General features: G+C 39.6%; 1 protein-coding gene across 11 annotated transcripts in view; it reads left to right on the top strand.

Annotated features, from left to right (window-relative positions):
• The window catches only part of Adgrv1 (adhesion G protein-coupled receptor V1), a 538,324-nt gene that overhangs the window by 79,724 nt on the left and 436,484 nt on the right, over positions 1-22,116 (top strand). For all 11 annotated transcript variants that reach the window (XR_001780748.2, XM_017315364.1, XM_017315363.1 and 8 more), the window contains 6 exons: positions 9,024-9,200; positions 10,119-10,299; positions 13,507-13,709; positions 17,229-17,358; positions 20,577-20,657; positions 21,962-22,101. Coding sequence is in view for 10 of the 11 variants with exons in the window: in XM_017315364.1 (XP_017170853.1) it covers positions 9,024-9,200; positions 10,119-10,299; positions 13,507-13,709; positions 17,229-17,358; positions 20,577-20,657; positions 21,962-22,101 (912 nt within the window). In the remaining variant the exon portion in view is untranslated. The remainder of the gene's footprint in view (positions 1-9,023; positions 9,201-10,118; positions 10,300-13,506; positions 13,710-17,228; positions 17,359-20,576; positions 20,658-21,961; positions 22,102-22,116) is intronic.

The raw sequence follows: 22,116 nt of genomic DNA, 5'->3' as shown, positions 1-22,116 counted from the left end.
GCCCCCCCCCCCCCCAGCACTTCCTGGGGCCTCAAGTCTCGGAGAGTTAGGTGTGTCTTCTCTCACTCACACAACACCAGGCAGTCCTCTGCTATTTTTGTGTCCGGGGCCTCATACCTGCTAGTGTTGGGTATCTGGTTGGTGGCTTAGTGCCTGAGAGATCTTGGTGGTCCAGGTTAGTTGAGACTACTGGTCTTCCAATAGGGATGCCATCCTCCTCAACTTCTTCCAGCCTTTCCCACATTAAACCACAGAGGTCCTCAACTTCAGTCCATTGGTTGGGTGTAAGTATGTCTGTCTCAGTCACCTGCTTGTTGGGCCTCTCAGAGGGCAGCCATGTTAGCCTCCTGTCTGTAAGCTCATCATCGCATCAGTAATAGTATGAGGTCTTAGAGCCTCTTTTGAGATAGATCCCAAGTTGGGCCATTCACTGGATCTCCTTTCTCTCAGTCTCTTCTCCATTTTTGTTCCTGCAGTTATTTTAGACAGGAACAATTCTGAGAGTTTTTGACTGTGGGATGGCAACCCCATCCTTGTTTATTCTTAACCAAGGTGCACTATGTCCCAGGAAATTGCAGGTACTTACTAAATTATGAGAGGGTCAATAAACATATGAGTGGATCAGAGCTCTGATTGTTTGGAGTGCAGGCAGGATCTGTATTGAGTAGATTGCTGATCAGCACAGTACCCACACACGTTATCATGTGCCTTCTCCATGCTTGTTACAACTTTGTGCAATTTTTATTTTATTTTTTCTTTAGCTCACATTATAAAATTATGTACTCCATGTAACTAACTGATGAAAATACTGTTTCACAATAATTCATAGAACTTGTTAGACTCACATCTTATAACTAATCCTTTGATTTATGTTCTTATACACTTGGCTTAAGAATCAATTTAGAATTGGTAAAAATCCTTTCCCAATCTGGTGGTGGCCTTTTTGTCTTATTGACAGTATCTTTTGCCTTACAGGAGCTTTGCTATTTTATGAGGTCCCATTTGCCGATCTTACAGCACAAGCCATTGCTCTTCTGTTCAGGAATTTTGCCACTGTGCCCATATCTTTGAGGGTTTCCCCCACTTTCTTTTCTATAAATTTCAGTGTCTCTGGTTTTATGTGGAGGTCTTTGATCCACTTAGACTTGAGCTTTGTACAAGGAGATAAGAATGGATCAATTCACATTCTTCTACATGATATCTACCAGTTGTGCCAGCACCATTTGTTGAAAATGTTGTCTTTTTTCCACTGGTTGGTTTTAGCTCCCTTGTCAAAGATCAAGTGACCATAGGTATGTGAGTTCATTTCTGGGTCTTCAATTCTATTCCATTGATCTATCTGTCTGTCGCTGTACCGGGTACCATGAAGTTTTTACAATTGCTCTGTAGTGCAGCTTGAGGTCAGGCATGGTGATTCCACCAGAGGTTCTTTTATTGTTGAGAAGAGTTTTTGCTATCCTAGGTTTTTTGTTATTCCAGATGAATTTGCAAAATTGCCCTTTCTAACTCAGTGAAGAATTGAGTTGGAATTTTGATGGGGATTGCATTGAATCTGTAGATTGCTTTCGGCAGGATAGCCATTTTGACTATATTAATCCTGCCAATCTATGAGCATGGGAGAGCTTTCCATCTTCTGAGATCTTCTTCAATTTCTTTCTTCAGAGACTTGAATCTGATAGGGGACTAATATCCAATATATACAAAGAGCTCAAGAAGCTGGACTCCAGAAATTCAAATAACCCCATTATAAAATGAGGTGCAGAGGAAAACAAAGAATTCTCAACTGAGGAATACCAAAGGGCTGAGAAGCACTTGAAAAAATGTTCAACATCCTTAATCATCAGGGAAATGCAAATCAAAACAACCCTGAGATTCTACCTCACACCAGTTTAAATGGCTAATATCAAAAATTCAGGTGACAGCAGATGCTGGCAAGGGTGTCGAGAAAGAGGAACACTCTTCTATTGCTGGTGGGATTGCAGGCTGGTACAACCACTCTGGAAATCAGTCTGGAGGTTCCTAAGAAAATTGGACATAGTACTACTGGAAGATCTAGCAATACCTCTCCTGGGCATATACCCAGAAGATGTTCCAACTGGTAATAAGGACACATGCTCCACTATGTTCATAGCAGCCTTATTTATTAATAGCCAGAAGCTGGAAAGAACTCAGATGTCTCTCAATAGAGGAATGGATACAGAAAATGTGGTACATGTACACAATGGAGTAGTACTCAACTATTAAACAATGAATTTATGAAATTCTTAGGCAAATGGATGTATCTGGAGGATATCATCCTGAGTGAAGTAACCCAATTACAAAAGAAGTCACTTGATATTCACTCACTGATAAGTGGATATTAGCCTAGAAACTTAGAATACCCAAGATACAATTTGCAAAACACAAAAAAATCATGAAGAAGGAAGACCAATGTGTGGATACTTCATTCCTTCCTAGAATAGGGAACAGGATACCCAGGGAAGGAGTTACAGAGACAAAAGGATGGACCAGTCAGAGACTACCCCATCCAGGGATCCATCCTATAATCAGCCACCAAATGCAGACACTATTGCACATGCCAGCAAGATTTTGCTGAAAGGACCCTGATATAGCTGTCTCTTGTGAGTCTATGCCAGTGCCTGGCAAACACAGAAGTGGATGCTCACAGTCATTGAATTGAATGGAACACAGGGCCTCCAATGGAGGAGCTAGAGAAAGTACCTAAGTATCTGAAGGGGTCTGCAACCCTATAGGTGGAACAACAATATGAACCATACATAGATTCTAGTAATACATTACTATGTACACGTATTTCATCCTTTAGAAATAGAGACATTGGGCAGTGGTGGCACGTGCCTTTAATTCCAGCACTTGGGAGGCAGAGGCAGGCAAATTTCTGAGTTTGAGTCCATCCTGGTCTACAAAGTGCGGTCCAGGACAGCCAGGGCTATACAGAGAAACCTTGTCTCAAAGAAAAAAAAAATAGAGATATCCATGTATTAACAGACAAATGCTATGTGAAAAGGCCTCAATTTATAAAGAAGAAATGTGTATATACTGAAAAACAGGATTCTTGTGCATTTCAACTTTCAACACAATGTCAACTGATTTGCTCCAATTTGTCCTCCAAATTTTGTTTTTATTTATTATTTGTTAAATCAATATATTTTGGTCATATTCTTTCCCCTCCCCCTTCTTCCCTCAGATTATACCCTCCACCCATCCAACATCATGCTCTTTCTCTGACAAAAACAAAACAAAACAGGAAACCAAATAAAACAATAACACAAACAAACCTCAGAGAGAGAGAGAGAGAGAGAGAGAGAGAGAGAGAGAGAGAGAGAGAGAGAGAGACTGAGTCTTCTTTGTGTTGGCCAGCACCTCCTGGGCTTGGGGTCTGCCTTGGTATTGCTCCAAATTTTAGTAAGGATGAATTTTTGTTCAGTCTAAGCTAATAAACCACTTATTTGAATATGTAAATTGAATATGTAAATATTCAACGCTTTCTTTCAGCCAAGGCCAGGGAGTGAATAAATCCAAAGATTTACTTAGAAATGTGTGAAGGATCTTTTTAGACTTAAAAAGCATGACTGGTGGGATCAGAACTAGAATAAAGCTTTGTTTCCACATTACACCTTCAAGTAGTAAAACTATCTACCAAATCTATAGCCTCCTGACATGCTATACAAGTGTGCTCAAATATACACCATGTATGAGGTGTAAACAGAAAAATGAAATGGATTTGTCCTGTATTTAGCAATGCATACCTACAAAATTTCAGTTAAAGTTTCCATTAAGTGTCAAGAGTCCATAAGAATGAATCATCTAGGATGCGAGTCCAGCAATTCTTATGATAAGGGTCCAGAAGGAGCTGATGAGCACACAATGAAGGGGCTCAGAACAATGACCCTGGGCCACTCTCTTCCTATCACACATTCAGTCAGGTTAACCCTGCCAGTGCAGATGCCAAACAGAGCCCCTAGAGGGAATCACACAGGAGGTCAGATGTGCACTTGGGTCTTTTGATGCTTTGACCTCTCATCAGCCCTTAAGGTCGGAGGGTCTCGCCTATGGAGCAGTCAGTTCTGTTGTAGCATGCTGGATGACTTTCTGAAAGCCATCACAGTCACCAGGTCAGGTAGTGAGAACACTGAGCCTGTTAGAGAGACAGTAGCAGGAGATAATAATGCAAAGAACACTATCACTGATGCTTAAGGAGCAAGATGGGGACTAACAAACAGTGTGCACAGTAAACGTTTAAAGCGTCCTAAAGCAAATGTGCTGTGGTCTACTTACTGTCTTTCGAAGAAACCCAAGTTTACCTGTAAGAACAGTCCTAAGGTTACAGATTAATTGGTACCCTGAAGTGATACATGGACAGTTATTTAAATCAGAAGAAGAACTGTAGCACTAGAGATAAGTGTGGCTCACAACAAGAATGCCAAACGTAGTAGATGTTCGAGGCATGTGCATATTTTTCCATTGCTTGTTTTAAGTGAGAATGGTTTCCTGTGCTCATCACCTATCTTGTGAATGAAGTCACATTGATAACCAAATGCAAACTTCAGTGTGTATCTAAGTTATTTTTTGTGAAGGGCTTTTTTTAAAAATTGAAAATCACTTTTCATACTATGTATTCTGATTGTGACTTCCCTCCCTCAACCTCCCTACTCACCCCACTTTATGCCTCCGCTCCCCACTCTATTTAGAAGACAGGCAAATAGCCAAATAAAAAACAAACAAACCAGAATGAAAAACAAAGCAAGAAAAAAAATATAAGAACTACATATACATAGAGACACCCAGACACTCAAAAGCAAAACCCATAAAAACACAAAGTCTGAAATCGTAATATATAAGCAAAAGATCAAAAGATTAAAAATACCCAAACAAAGCAATATGAGACAAAGCTCTACCAAAAATACCATTGAGCTAGTTTTGTGTGTTCCGTCTACTGCTGGGCATGGAGCCTACCTTCAAGTGTGTTTTGTATACCCAGTGAGACTCCATTAGAGAAAACTAATGTTTGCTTTGTAAGCAGTCTGTCCGTTGGAGACAGATGAGGGGAGGTTCATGTCCACTTCCCCCTCTCAACACATTGAAACAATGTCATGGCATCAACACTATTTTATTCAGTGTAATTAGATGGCTTAGTTCCCTTTCTTCTATCTGAACTCACTACTTGCATTGTCTCAGCCTGTCTTGATACATCACTTATCAAATTTTATGTATAGATACTACTTGTATATTGGCTTTGATATCGTTTATCTCTTGACTTCCAGGTTTATTAGATCAATCCTGACCTCTCTAGACTTGTAAATTCATTCCATGGTTGTCAATTTGAAACATTGCTTTGATGTTTTAATAGCCAATTAAGTTGGTATATATTTAGAACTCATCTCTAATTCTTACAAAAAAAATTCCTTGACAGTTTGATGTAAAAGTCATAGACAAGCCTGCTTGAAATGTTGGCACTTCCTGAAAGCAGGCTGGCTGGCTTTCTCTCTCTCTCTCTCTCTCTCTCTCTCTCTCTGTCTGTCTGTCTCTCTCTCTTTCTTCCTTTCTTTTTTTTTTTTCTTTTTTCTTTTTTTGGTTTTTTTGAGACAGGGTTTCTCTGTATAGCACTCGCTGTCCTGGAACTCACTTTGTAGACCAGGCTGGCCTCGAACTCAGAAATTCGCCTGCCTCTGCCTCCTGAGTGCTGAGACTAAAGGCATGTGCCACCATGCCCAGCGGCTACTAACTTTCTTTCTTTCTTTATTCTTTATAGGCATAACATTTTTTAAATTAGGTATTTTCTTCATTTCCATTTCAAATGCTATCCCAAAAGTCCCCCATACCCTCCCCCCACCACTCCCCTACCCACCCACTCCCACTTCTTGGCCCTGGCGTTCCCTTCTACTGAGGCTTATAAAGTTTGCTAGACCAAGGGGTCTCTATTCCCACATCTTCTGCTACATATGCAGCTAGAGACATGAGCTCCGGGGGTAGTGGTTAGTTCATATTGTTGTTCCACCTATAGGGTTGCAGACACTTTTAGCTCCTTGGGTATTTTCTCTAGCTCCTGCATTGGCGGCCCTGTGTTTCATCCAATAGCTGACTGTGAGCATCTACTTCTGTGTTTGCCAGGCACCGGCATAGCCTCACAAGATACAGCTCTATCAGGGTCTTTTCAACAAAATCTTGCTGTCGTATGCAATGGTGTCAGTGTTTGGAGGCTGATTATGGGATGAATCCCTGGGTGCATGCTCCACTATGTTCATAGCAGCCTTATTTATAATAGCCAGAAGCTGGAAAGAACCCAGATGTCCCTCAACAGAGGAATGGATACAGAAAATGTGGTACATTTACACAATGGAGTATTACTCAGCTATTAAAAAGAATGAATTTATGAAATTCCTAGGCAAATGGATGGACCTGGAGGGTATCCTCCTGAGTGAGGTAACCCAATCACATAAGAACGCACATGATATGTATTCACTGATAAGTGGATATTAGCCCAGAAACTTAGAATACCCAAGATACAAGATACAAGTTGCAAAACACTTGAAACTCAAGAAGAACGAAGACCAAAGTGTGGGTACTTTATCCCTTCTTAGAAAAGGGAACAAACACCCATGGAAGGAGTTACAGAGACAAAGTTTGGAGCTGAGATGAAAGATGGACCATCTAGAGGTTACTAACTTTCTACTGATCTATTCAGAGGCACCTGAGAAGGACAGAGAGGCAGAGCTATAAACAGCTTACTGGACAATTCGTCTTAAGTTGGAGGGTGAATTGGCTTGACATGTGAAGGCATACATACTCTTGAGCAATACTAGTGTTATAGCTTAATTACTAGGGATTTAGGAGAATAAAGACGACTAGAAGTTGTTTGAGAAAGAGGCATGGGATTCAGAGCTAAGTTTAAGATAGACCTTTTTTCAAGGGATTCTCAGCAATCAGGAAGCCAACCTGAGACTTCTTTTCTTATTAGCCAGATTCTCCTCTGCCACCTCACTGCTGTCATTAACAAGAACATGCTGGGTGCTGTACATAACGTAATAGCATAGGTTTCATTGTTCTCAGACTCATATACAAACTAATGTATCTCAGGCAACAAACAGTGGCCCACGTCAAGCACTTCCCAGTCAATCATTTAGTGGTAGATCCATCTCAGCCACAGGAGTAGCATTTCATTCTTAAGGGAATTGATGTAGGTAATGGATTTGCATTCCTAGTCCTTCTTGCCAGCACCAACACTAAAAGGCCTAATGTGTGCCTGTTTTAACCAGTTGGGAACATGTATCATGTGGCCACATACTATGTAAAAGTCTGACAATAGGCACACAGAAAAAAAATCACTTGCCTTACCATCTCACCCGAAGCAAATACATTTGATGGCTAGTGAAAAACTCAGGCAAGTTGCTATCTTAGACTTGTCTTGTAGTATTGGGATGTTGTCCCAAGGATGTCCTATGTGCAGTGAGTGCTGTTATTAGTTTCTGTGTACTTGATACCTGGGATTAAAGCCCAGGAAGCAGGAAGTTGGAACGAGACTGGCTCTAGCCCCACAGTCTTTCTGATTCAATATCTGAATCAGCTTCCAGCCTTCATCCTTCTCACACAACCATTTTCTACCCTGACTGCGTTTCTGGGAATAACTAGGCTGGCACAAGACAGACCTAGAACTTCACCCAACTCTTATCTGGTTGTTCATTCTTGTAACACGTGGCCAGCAGACAAAAACCTGACATGTTGACCTTTGTGTGCCCCGTCCTGTGTACTTCAGAACCCTGGGGGTTCCTGCTGCTCCTTGAAATTTAGGATTTGTTGAAGAAAATCCTGACAAGTCCAGTTGCTTTGAGAAATCTTTCCACTATTCCCGGCCAGTAGACACGTTCCCAATCAGTTTTCTCCAGCCCTAACAGCAGCACCAAAGTGAATCTTATGTCATGGGAGATACTTGCCTCTTGGTGCAGTTCATTGCAGTTCTTTCCCTGTGAATTAGGTATCCAAATGCAAAAATGAAGTCAAACTGAGACCCTGTAGAGAGGATGCAGATCTATTTAAAAGAGTCCAGACTTCTTGGTCCATATAGCTTTGATTCACTGTCTTAAGCTATTTAGATACTACCTTTTATTAAATATATATTTACATGTACATGTATATATGTATATATATATATGTATATATATGTACATGTATATATGTATATACATATATATGTGTATATATATACACATACATATTTACACAAACAGATATGTTTATGCTTTCTAAGTGTGCATAATAAAAGCATTAAAAAGATACCAAGCAGAACACAAAATATCCTCTATGTTTCCTCCATATAAAACATTTATTTCCAATTAATTAATTAATTAATTAATTTTTTTTTTTTTTTTTTTTTTTTTTTAGGAATCAGAGCCTTTCTGTGTAGTCCAGGCTATCTTGGAGCTCACAGAAATATTATTCTTCTGTCTTAGTTTCACAAGTGCTTGGATTAAAAGCCATCCAGCTAGACATTTCTAAAGTATTTACCTTTTGTGCTTTGTATAAATTCCAAATGATTCCACCAAATACAGCATTTCTCCACTTTTATACCCCTTCCTAGGATGCTCTTGATGATGTGTCTAGCCTTCTACCACTCACTCTGCCCTGATTTGCTCTGTCTGCACTTTATCACTTGTTATGCCGTGACACTTTTGCATTCTTCAGAATTCCTTTATTCAGTGGAAGGATTATTTTGGAAAAAAATGTATTTTGTGACCATCACACCTGGCACTGTGTCTAGCAGGCGGGAACTACCAATGAATGAACTATGTATGTAGTAAAGAGATCACAATTGTTTTTGCTTTTTACCTAATAAGCATGGGAGGAAACAATGCTCTTAAATAGACTTTGCAAATGTAGAGGCCCCAAGCCTGTCTAGAGGCATGGAAAGTTGTAGAACTATGAAATAAAGAGCAGAAGGACTCATGGAAACTACTTTCATCACCGGTGCCAATGGCATGTACTTAAAAATTACTTATGCTCAATTCCAGATGACAGAGGAGGGGTCCACTGTTTCCTGTGTGGTTGAGCGAACGAGGGGAGCTCTGGGTTACGTGCATGTTTTCTACACCATCTCCCAGATCGAGTCAGAAGGCATCAATTACCTCGTTGATGATTTTGCCAATGCCAGTGGCACTATCACCTTCTTGCCTTGGCAGCGGTCTGAGGTAAACTCTGCTGCCTGCATTTTTGGATGCTTCTTGGAAAGAATTTCACTGTCTGTTTATTTATTCACTGATTATCAATTCCTTGGTGCTTACATATTTTAAACTATGTGTGGAACTAGGTGTATACATTATTTTATAAGACAAAATAATTTTGCTTTTCTACATGAGGGAAATTAAGTTTTGAAAGTTAGTTTATAAATTCTTTAATGATGGCTCAATAAAATTGATATAGCTTGAGGATATATCATCTCAGATTCCTATTATTAAATTATTTTTACTTATCTATTTTGAAACATATAGCCATGGTTGGCCCTGGACTTGTCATCCTCCTGCCTCAGTCTCCTGAGTACTAGTATTATAGATGTGTATTACCATTCCTATGTGTTTATATTGATATCACAAAATACTTTACACCGGGAGAGTTTATAAACAGCACCATTTTGTTGTTTAGTTATAATCATGGGGTTCCCAAGGGCAGGATGCTTGCAGATTCAATGTCTGCTGAGGCTCCTTTTCTGCACCAAATCTATGGCACCAATTGACTGTGTCACCTAGAAGAAGACATAAATGAGTTTCCCACAGCCTCTGTAATAAGGACACCGATCCCATTCAATAAGTCTCTTTGAAGACCCAGTTTTCTTCTAAGGACTTCTCTCCTAATACAGTTACCATGGCAGCAAGATATTAACATCTGAACTTTGGAGCTATCACATTCAGCTTATTCAAGCAAACATTATTAAGGAATTAATATGCTCAGAACTGTTTTTATTTATATATGTGCCTACACAGGTATATATGTTTAAATGTGCAAGTTCATGTAGAAATAAGTGATGTTTGATGGCAATTTTAATCATACATTATATAATTGTTTTTTTTTTCCTTAAGTGACAATGACTACTGTGCTTTTGCACCGAACAGGTCCTGAATCTGTACGTTCTTGATGAGGACATGCCTGAGCTAAATGAATATTTTCGGGTGACGTTGGTGTCTGCAGTTCCAGGAGATGGAAAACTTGGTTCAACTCCCATCAGTGGTGCCAGCATAGATCCTGAGAAGGAAACCACAGGCATCACTGTCAAAGCTAGTGACCATCCTTACGGTATACCTCTCTGCTGCGTGAAGTCTTCGCTCTTCACTTGCTGTTCTCATTTTCTCTTCTCCTTTTCTTTTCTTTTCTTTTCTTTTCTTTTCTTTTCTTTTCTTTTCTTTTCTCTTCTCTTCTCTTCTCTTCTCTTCTCTTCTCTTCTCTTCTCTTCTCTTCTCTTCTCTTCTCTTCTCTTCTCTTCTCTTCTTTTTTTGTTTTTGCTTTTGTTTTGTTTTGTTTGGGTTTGTATTTGTTTGTTTGTTTGTTTGTTTGTTTTTTCGAGACAGGTTTTCTCTGTATAGCCCTGGATGTCCAAGAACTCACTTTGTAGACCAGGCTGGCCTCAAACTCAGAAATCTACCTGGCTCTGCCTCGCAAGTGCTGGTATTAAAGGCGTTCGCCACCTCGCCTGGCTTTAAAGAACTTCTTACCAGTGACTCTGAACTAGGGCTTCCTAAAAGCCTCTGCAAGCATGAACATCTATGTTGCTGCTTTGCAGAACATTCATTATGAAAGACAATGTAAAGATCAACTTCTTTTTTGTTTGTTTGTTTTTATTAGGTATTTTCTTCATTTTCATTTCAAATGCTATCCCAATAGTCCCCTGTACCCTGCCCCCGCCATGTTCCCCTACCCACCCGTTCCCACTTCTTGGCCCTGGCGTTACCCTGTACTGGGGAATATAAACTTTGCAAGACCAAGGGGCCTTTCTTCCCAATGATGGCAGACTAGGCCATCTTCTGCTACATATGCAGCTGAGACACGAGATCCGGGGGTACTGGTTAGTTCATATTGTTGTTCCACCTATAGGGTTGCAGAACCTTCAGATCCTTGGATACTTTCCCTAGCTCCTCCACTGGGGGCCCTGTGTTCCATCCAATAGCTGGCTATGAACATCCACTTCTGTGTTTGCCAGGCACTGGCATAGCCTCACAAGAGACAGCTATATCAGGGTCCTTTCAATAAAATCTTGCTGGCATGTGCAATAGTGTCTGCATTAACATTAATTTAAATATTTTAAAAATAAATATCCCTAACTTAAAAAAAGTCTCCCAGGATTATTTAAAGTGAAAAAGTACTCTTATATGCTATCAAAATTCATATAATTAAAATACTTATATTGGTGTGTGTCTTAGTTGGAGTTTACATTGCTGTGAAGAGACACTATGACCAAGGCAACTCTTATAAAGGAAAACATTTAATTGGGAATGGCTTACAGTATGAGAGTCTTAGTCTATTATCATCATGGTGGGAAGTGTGGTAACATCCAGGCAGACATGGTGCTGGAGTAGGAGCCAAGAGTTCTACATTTTCATTCATAGACAGCAGAAGGAGACTATGTTACACTGGGTGGGGCTTGAGCATAGGAGACCTCAAAACCCATTCCCACAGTGTCACAATTCCTCTAACAAGGCCACACGTATTCCAACAATGCCTCACCTCTCAATAGTGCTATTCCCCATGGGCCAATCATTCAAACACATGTGTCTGTGGAGGCCATTATCTTCAAACCACCCGAGTACGTTAATATTAAAGTAATTAAAAACTTTGTAAGTTATGTTTTATTAGATTTCAACTACTATAGTTGTTTGATATTATACTCACAATTGATAGATTTAATTGGAAACCATTTATATTGAAATTATTTTTATTAAAATGATATTTTGTATGTGAATGAAGGAAGAACATCTTTAAGTGTTTAGGTAGGGAAACTGGGAGTGTCTTACTCTGTTTCTGCAATTAAATTTAAAGAAAGTGTTGAACATTCTTTAGACTATTATCAGTATGGCTATACATGAATTCAGGAATTTGAGAAACTTGTCAAATATGAGTAAATGTCTGGAAATACATGTTTTTAAATTTCCTTAGTGTTTCTCTTATTGATTATTCAGTGGAATTAACAAAGTTTTCTTTGAATAGGGACAAGGAAAATTATCATTTTAATGTTGGACATTAAGAAGATTTAAAAGCATTCTGGGTGTGACTTTGGACATTCCTAGGAGACATGATCTCACAGGAAATTCCTATTCCTTTGTTCTCACAATGTTTGTGCCTCCTCTTCCACAGTGATTCCAAGCCTCTGGTGCAGGATCTGAGTTACAGAGCTATCATTTGGGACAACTCTGCATTGTTGATTGGTTGTAGGTTCTGGAAAGTTCTCTATCTGTTGTATTAGAGAAGTTTCCTGACTGAGGGGTGAGGCTTCCATTTACCCATGGGCATATGGAAATCTTTAGAATGTAGTTGGGGATTGTGGTAGTTTAGTAAAGTGGTGGTTGTAGGTCTTCCTCCAAGATTCCTGATGTCACTAGTCCTAAGTATTGGCTGGGTTCACAGTACCAGGCATTATTTCCTAATTGCTGAGCATGCCCTGAGTTCAGTCAGAGAGATGTTAGTTGCTGTTAGGATATGTATGTCACTGCTGTGTCCTTAGGATCATCTTGCCATTGTTGTTGCTGTAGGTGTCAATGCTGAGTAGGACTATGGGTTTCTCCCCTCCTGCACTCCCAATATGTGGCATTATGGAGACTTAAAAACAATTATTGGTGCAGCTTCTGAGATTTCTAGAAGACATGATCATACATTATACTCACCAATATGACTGCCTAAACATTAGCTGAACAAGGATGGGACCAACAGACATGAGAATATAGATGGGAAATCTCATGAGGCCTCAACCCAACACAGAGACCTACAGGCAACCAAGTTATGCCAAGAGTGGGGGAAATTGTCTTTCCTAGGGAGGAGCATAGCAACTAGCTGTTGAATACCAAATGACCAGCTCTGAAAACTTATATATACAATCTGAGTCATGTAGACTAAACAGGCTGTATTTCTATATTTAAGCATATATATATATATATATATATATATATATATATATACACACCACACACATATATTTACCTAGCAACAATTAATCAAAAAGAGGCTGTAAATTTTAAAACAGCAAGGAGGTTATATATGGTAGGGAGGAAGGAGAAGGGGGATGTGATGAAAGAATAATCTCAAAAATAAAATAAATAGTTTAAAAAAGTTATAAGAAAAATATTCTGCATCAAAAGTATGTTAATTTAACTGTTAACATCTTTTCCATATTAAGTAACTTGGGATTTTAAATGGATGACATAAATGATTGCACAAGATTGTACAAAAGAGTGTACAGGTGATCAAGAGCTCCTCGCACAGGTAACTAAGAACCCCTGTCTTTGCCTCCACTAGGCTTGATGCAGTTCTCCACAGGGTTGCCTCCTCAGCCTGAAGATTCAATGAGTCTGCCTGCTAGCAGTGTGCCACATATCACAGTGCAGGAAGAGGATGGCGAAATCCGTTTACTGGTCATTCGTGCACAAGGGCTCCTTGGTCGGGTGACTGTAGGATTTAGAACAGTATCCCTGACAGCATTTAGTCCAGAGGACTACCAGGTACATATTACTATGACTTAACATTTTTTTATTTTTATTTTATGTGTATGAGTGTTTGGCCTGCATGTGTGTCTGTCACCATATGCATGCCCTCTCTGTTGAGACCAGAAGAGAGCCTCAGATCTCCTGAAATCAGAGTTACAGAGAGTTGAGAGACAACATGTGGGTCCTCAGGATGAATAAGTGCTCTGAACCACTGAGCCCTTTCTTCAACCCATCAACCCTTTTAAAGGGGCATTTATACCTTTGTACATAAACACAGTCCTCCCAGAGGGTTGGAAGGGTCTACTGTTTTTTGAGGAGTCTAGCAAAGAAACGAACAAGCAAGCAAGCAAGCCTTCTTCTGCTACATATGCAGCTAGAGACACGAGCTCCGGGGTATTGGTTAGTTCATATTGTTGTTCCACCTATAGGTTGCAGACCCCTTTAGCTCCTTGGGTACTTTCTCTAGCTCCTCCATTGGGGGACCTGTGATTCATTCAATAGCTGACTGTGAGCATCCACTTCTGTGTTTGTCAGGCCCGGCATAGTCTCACAAGAGACAGCTATATCAGGGTCCTTTCAGCAAAATCTTGCTAGTGCATGCAATGGTGTCAGCGTTTGGAGGCTGATTATGGGATGGATTCCTGGGTATGGAAGTCTCTAGATGCTCCATCCTTTCGTCTCAGCTCCAAACTTTGTCTCTGTAACTCCTTCCATGGGTGTTTTGTTCCCAATTCTAAAAAGGGACAAAGTATCCACACTTTGGTCTTAGTTCTTCTTGAGTTTCATGTGTTTTGCAACTTGTATCTTTTATCTTGGGTATTCTAAGTTTCTGGGCTAACATTCACTTATCAGTGAGTACATATCATGTGAGTTCTTTTGTGATTGGGTTACCTCACTCAGGATGATGCCCTCCAGGTCCATCCATTTGCCTAGGAATTTCATAAATTCATTCTTTTTAATAGCTGAGTAGTACTCCATTGTGTAATTGTACCACATTTTCTATATCCATTCCTCTGTTGAGGGACATCTGGGTTCTTTCCATCTTCTGGATATTATAAATAAGGCTGCTATGAACATAGTGGAGCATGTATCCTTCTTACCGGTTGGAACATCTTCTGGATATATATATATATATATATGTATATATATATATATATATATACAGGATATATATATACAGGATATATATATATATACATATATATATACAGGAGATATATATAATACAGGAGATATATATATATATAATATACAGGATATATATAAAATACAGGAGAGGTATTGCGGGATCCTCTGGTAGTACTATGTCCAATTTTCTGAGGAACCGCCAGGGTGTTACACATTGTTAATGATACATATATAGTAACACTAAATTACCACTAACTGCTCTTAAGGTCAACAACACTCTTACATAAGGAAATGATTAGAATTTCTTCTTGGGAATATTTCTCAATTACATGCTTTAGTGTTCATTTTTTGCCAAATAATTCATTCTTTTAAGTTTTCAGTTTCTTGTTCCCTACCATCCTCTTTCACAGTAATTTCTACCTACTCTTTCTTCTGAGCCACACAAGTCTTGGCTAACTAAACTCTACTAATTTCAGCTCTAACCCAGTTAGTTATGTAGTCATAGATTTCTTCTTCCAAAAACACTAGATGAGCTAGGTACCACTGTTGTGAAGGGCCTAAGCTGTCAAATGAACTGCAGGAAGGCCATTTTTTTTTTTCTGTGATGTAGAGGACTGGATATTGGAGAAAGAAGATATGATCTGCATAGACAGGGTTACTCAAAGCCCCAGAGGTCATACTACACTTTCAGCTTTTTATGATTTTTTTTTTTTATGTGAAGAGAAGAAACACAGAGGGACTGTGCATTCATACACTTTAGGCTGTCATGTGAAGAATGGGGTATGGGAGGCAGACCTTAAAGAGAGGCAAGTAAGAGGTCTGTCTTGTGGAGCCACGACAAGAGGGATTTGAACTAGGCTAGTGCTGCAGTCCACAGACAGAAGTAGGTGGGCTCAAGTGCTTCCGAGAGAAGACAGAAGGTTTTGAGGACCAGTATGGCTGGCAGAGCAAAGAAGGGTGTCAAGAATGTTTCTTGCTAAGAGTAACCGACTGTTCCAGGATTCAGTGTCATGGAGATAAATGGACCAAGCATAGTTTTAGAAGAAAATAATAAAGGTGAGACTCTGACAGAAATCATTAGAAAAATTCAGTTAAGTCTCTACATCAGAGGTTAGAAGACATGGCCCTGGGGGTTGTGGTCCTCTATGTAATATTAAAAGCCCTGGGTGTAATTGGCTTGTCAAGATGGATGGTCTGGAGAATTTGATGAGTTAAACTCTTTCAGGAACACTGACAGGCATGAATTTGGACAGTGGAAAAATAGAGATTGTGACATACTGCAGCACCACTGATGAGCAAGGCCAGAAGTGTTTACTGTGTAAGATACTGTTGGGCTTAAGTCAGTTTCCTAAGATGGGCAGAAATCAGTCTGTCCTTTGAACTGTGGAATTCTTGTATCCAGTACCAACATCCAGGCACACTAGCTCCGTCTCCACTCTTATTTATTTCATGTGTTCCATCTTGATGGTTTGTTTTAATAACACTTAGCACACTTTCATCTTTGCAAAGTTCTAATTAAAATTTTGATGTGTATTGATGTTTTGGCTGCAAGTATGTCTGCTCCCCATGTGAATGCCTGCTACAGAGGTCAGAAGAAGGCACTGTATCCTCTTGAAGTGGACTTACAGACGGTTGTGAGATGCCATGTGGGCACTGGGAATTGAACTGTCGTCCTTTGGAAGAGCAGCAGCTGGTGCTCTTAACTGCTGAGTTCTGATACTCTTTTTAGCATCTTCTCTGTAGAGTCTGATTGGTCTTGGCTAGTTTAGGATCTCAAGCATGAAACAATGGTGCCCTGCACAGTCTCCATGGTGACTAAATTAGAACCTGCATTCTAGCCTCTCAGTTAGAGCTAAGATTATTAACAGTGTAATAACAAGATAAAACAAGCGTTCACACACACTGATGTCAAAAATATTAAATTACTTTAAAGTTTGTGGCAGGAAACTCAACAAGAAAATGGTTTTGTCAAATATTGGAAGAGAACTCCTTGTGCGAAAAGGAAACATTTCTTTAAGAACCATTATGTGCCAGCTATGAATCTTATGAAGGTTTCTTATATCTCTATTTTTTTTTTTTGATGAATAAGAAGTGAGAAAAACAGAGGGCCAACTACTTTATGTAGTTGAAAAATAAGTATTCATTAGTGATTGGGGAGTGTCTCATTGGTGGACCATTTGATAATCATACAAAAGTCTTGTGTTGGATCTGCAGCATCGCACACAATAATAATGAAAAGCACATGGGTTTAGAATTTACATTCTATGTTTTCATATTTACTTATGTGTGTTACATTTTTCCCATTTCAGAATTTATGACAATTTGGCACGCAGCAAATGTTTTCCTTTTGCAGTTTTACATACACAATAATTGTAATGTGGTTGATAACTCTCATTTATGTTTCAGAGCACTGCTGGCACATTAGAATTTCAATCAGGAGAAAGATATAAATATATATTTGTCAACATCACTGATAATTCCATCCCTGAACTGGAAAAATCTTTTAAAGTTGAGTTGTTAAACTTGGATGGAGGAGGTAAGATTAGTAGCATATAAATATCAAATATTTGCTTGTCTCCCAACCATGATGTCACTAGATAGAGCCAATTCAAAGATTTCCATGAATCACTCACAGTACATTTGCATTGAATGCAAAAGTTACTTCTGCCATTCGTACTGAGTATCCCTTAAATGCCTAGGTTATTTTCTTTCCTTTTGAATTTTCTTGATGGTTGCACTAGAGCTGTCTTAAGATATAATGCATGTATCTGTTAGTGTAGTCCAGAGAAATAATTCTAGGGAAGACAGGTCTTGGTATCTTATTCCAAATTCTGACAGCCAGAAAAGTAATTATCAAAAGTCTTTACAGTTAAAACTCAATGCATGGCATTGCTTTCTGTGTTAAAGTGAAGCTGTTCACATTTCTTCCACTTGGTTGAACTATTTCTGTATTTCTTTGCAGAAGTATTAATATATCAGGGAAGTGCTGCGTAGGCAGCGATCAAATACATGGAGTGTGCACTGCCTTACCTTTGCTAGCTGTGAGGAAGGGAGTGTTTTCATGGACATTTTCTTAAATAGCATAGCCTGGCGTTAATCTCATTCTTATTAACATCTGCATTATGTAATGGGGAAAATCATAGTCTATAGAGCTTTCAAACTAGAAGTCTGGTAGAACATGTATACAAGAACTGGTTGTTTTTTTTTTTTTTTTTTATAGGAGTAAGATTTTGGGGTAAGTAAAGAAAATTCCCTTTTCCTGTGTTCCTAAACTAGAAGAAGATACAGGGAACCAAGCCAGTGCTTGGGGGCAGAGGACATAGTCACGAGGTAGTGCTGCACAGTGGCGAAGGCATAAAGCAGGGACAGTAGCTGCATGGTTACATATACAAACACCACTGTTGTCTGTAGACAGCTTCCCATTGCCACAGGGGTGCACTCACGCAGGCCTCATCACTCACTTCAGCAATAAGAAGATCAGTGTGCACTACTACAGGTCACTATTTCTATCACTGAGCTCAAACAATACCTAGAAAGAGAATGCTAGTGACTGTCACCAGTATGGTTAATAATGAACCATCAATGGCCAGATGTGATGTCACATACATTTAATCCCAGCACCTTTGAGGTCAGCTTAGTCTATAGCATGTGTTAAGGCCAGTCAGGGCTTAGTAAGATTCTGACTCAAAAAAGAAATCCTCAAAGCTCTGAAGGTCTGGGATGAATGCCAAGGCCCTATGCATACCAAGGAAGTTACTAACCACAGAACTGCATCCCATTCTGTGTCCACCAAATGTGACCAAGGCACTTATCGTCAGGTGTTATATAGAAACATTTCCTCAGATATTGAGAATACGTAGTTGTATACCAGATGGTGGTGGATTCCTATTTGTAGTTTTCTAATAAGATGAACTAAATTTTTGGTGGTGAGTTGAGAGTAAGAGGAAAAGTTGTCTAGACAATGACCTTTCCTCTGTACAAATTCTTAGTGTCTGTGTAATAAATGAAACAGCTTGCAGGACTAAATTCTTCACGGGTCAAAAGAGCACGCCTTGTGCCATATTGTTTTTTTTTTTTTTTTTCTCCAAAGTTGACTGAGCATTCTAACCATGGTCTTAATAGATGTTTGATACTAGTCAAGGTATGCATGGCATTGAATTTTCTTTCTTTCTTTTGACTTCTAGATAGTATGGGAGCAGAGTTAGGAACTGTATAGTAGCTGGCAATCAGTTCTCTCTCCGAGATGATTTTAGGTCATGGGGTGTGCTATAAGTTCTCATGCCTGTAATATTCCAGTCTCTATTGAGGGAAGGACAAAAACCAAGACAAACCTGAATCTGGGCCTGTCAATCAAGGACCCATGTAAATGTGACTTGCTTTTCATATCTGCTCTTTCATTTTTGTTGTTGTCGTCCTTCCTTTCTTTGTAAATATTTACAAAATCATGGTTGGAGTATAAGGTGTATTAGATATGAAAGTGTAACTACTTTATATTTGTTATAACTCTCCTATATTCTCCAGGCATTATATATTTTAAAGTATTGTTTCAAGTATGTTTTTAAAGCTTTGTGACATTTCTGTAAACTACAATGCCCTTTGCAGGTAAGCACGCTGGGATATTGAGGAAGATGGAGAGCTTTGTTGACAGTTTATAACTGATGTCTCTCCTACGTAGGGTAAAAATAGACTGATGATCTAAGACTCTGCTGACCATGTCCATGTCAAACCAACCATACAGAAACTGCCCCACCTGGGGATCCATCCCATAAACAATCACCAAATCCAGACACTATTGCAGATGCCAGCAAGAACTTGCTGACAAGAGCCCGATATAGCTGTCTCCTGAGAGGCTCTGCCAGTGCCTGACCAATACAGAAGTGGATGCTCTCACAGTCATCCATTAGACAAAGCACAGGGTCCTCAATGAAGGAGCTAGAGAAAGTACCCATGTAGCTGAAGGGGTTTGCAGCCCTACAGGAGGAACAACAATATGAACTAAGCAGTAACCCCAGAGCTTCCTGGAACTAAACCACTAATCAAAGAAAACACAGTGAGAGACTCGTGGCTCTAGCTGCATATGTAGCAGAGGATGGCCTAGTCGGTCATCAATGGGAGAAGAGGCCCTTGGTCCTGTGAAGGTTCTATGCCCCAGTATAGGGGAATGCCAGGGCCAGGATGCGGAAGTGGGTGGATTGGGGAGCAGGGGGAAGGGGGAGAGAATAGGGGATTTTCGGAGGGGAAATGAGGAAAGGGGATAACATTTGAAATGCAAATAAAGAAAATATCTAATTTTTAAAAAAGAGAAGGGTAGATGTGGTGGAGCTTGTGTGCGTGCATGGGGGAATGTTAGCGGCACTTCCCTCATTTTGAATTAGTTGTGACTGACAAGGCAAACTTCACTGGCATGTAAGTCTAAATATACGGTAATATACACAAATATCAAAATTTTCAAAATGCTACAGATTTTTATCACTATAAATTGTAAAAAAAAATCTCTAAATAAGATTATTTAAATAATTGGACATGGCCAATATTAGTTACTATTTATGTTTTCTAAAACTAGAAAGATTTAGTAATTTTATACATGATATTACATATCATCATTCAAGATGATCTATTGTCTATGGAAGAATATGCATCACCGAGTGACTATGACTGCCTTTTCTTCTTTACTTGCTATGTTTTAAGTGATCTTAACTGTCTCACTGTGTTGCTGTGTGTTGTGTGGGCTGTCTCTGTGTGTCGCTTGTGAAGTGTCTGACCTCTTTAGGGTTGATGGCAGTGGGAGTGGAGAAGCGGACACGGATTTCTTCCTTCCACCTGTCCTCCCGCATGGTAAGCAGCGGTCCTGTGATCACTTACTACTGTCTTTACATCAGCTTCTCATTCTAGAGACAACAATGCTGATCACTTCCTGTCATCTCCTGTAACTAGATGATCCGTTGTGTGTTTTAACTCACCAACCCGCACAACAGCTTTATGAAATATCTTCTCTTGGTGATGGAGACAGAATCTCATTCTTGCCTGCTTCTAACGGACTCCTCACCACACGGACCTGCCCTAGTTTGCTGACTCTGAATGCATAGAAACTTTGCTTGGATGCCATTTAAATGAATGATTGTTGAAAATACTTTACATGGTGTTGAATGCCAGGGAAGATGATTGGCAGAACATTTGTATTTTCAGGTTAAATCTGTCCCACTTTATTTTCTGTACAACAAGGAGCATGAGTCTTTATGTGCACCACTTGATCAAAACAAATGAGAAAAACGAGAAGGAAATGAAGGGAAAATAAGTTCCTAGTTAACTGTAATTGAACAGAGGTTTCTTCTGAAATAGATTCAGATGCAGATGTCCTTGAGCTTTTTACCCTAGTTGCTTTCTTGTGTATGCAGGGAATATTTATAATAGCTTCCTTGTGACAGATCACACTGTCCAACCCTCAAATGCTCCCTTGGCTAATGTCAGCATTTGCATGGTGGCCTCAGAGTGCATGCTGCTCCTGCTGCCCCCTTTGCTTCCAACGCCCATCAGTATCCCATGCCATTTCTGTGACTGTTGTTTTTAGGTTTGTCCATCTTCTTGTCTGCAGGCATTAATAAAAAATACTAATTAGGAGGACTGCTCCTAAAGCTGCTTTAGGCTTTAGCATCTTTTCTGCTCCATGCATGGCTTCTTTGGGATCTAATCTAATCTATAATATGATGAAAAAGTAGGCTTAGAGTTAGTGCACATTGGAAACCCAGCCTCTGCATCTGGATGCATTAAAGTCCTAGGAAAACCACTGTCTCAAAGAGGTTGGAGTAGGTTTGCCTCATGTCCTTGAGAGGGCAGCAGAGTTGTGAGATGCCTTCTTCACAAGTTTTATGTGGGAGAATGTTCTTGCATAGAGGAAAAAAGTAACACAATTTTTCCCTATTCATTGCCAAGTGTCCCAGCAGCGCATGTTGCCCCAGGAGAGAAGGTCACAGAAGCACAAGTGTAGCAACTGTTTGGATTTAGTTTTCTTTCTAAAGCCAATTAGAGTGCACTCCATAAATGGAAAGTGCTTAAAAAGTTTTTCTAGACATTTGTTCTTTGGCTTTTTGGTAGTTTATAAAATACTGATTAATATTTTTTCTATTTGTGGGAACTTGCAGCCAGTCTAGGAGTGGCTTCCCAGATTCTGGTGACCATTGCTGCCTCTGACCATGCTCATGGGGTGTTTGAATTCAGCCCTGAATCACTCTTCGTCAGTGGAACTGAACCAGAGGATGGATACAGTACTGTCGTGTTAAATGTGAGTACTTTCTGA

This window comes from Mus musculus, chromosome 13, assembly GCF_000001635.26.
Source record: "Mus musculus strain C57BL/6J chromosome 13, GRCm38.p6 C57BL/6J".
Lineage (NCBI taxonomy): Eukaryota > Metazoa > Chordata > Mammalia > Rodentia > Muridae > Mus > Mus musculus.
The sequence above is the reverse complement of the archived record's forward strand: the minus strand, read 5'-3'. Positions and strand labels throughout refer to the sequence as shown.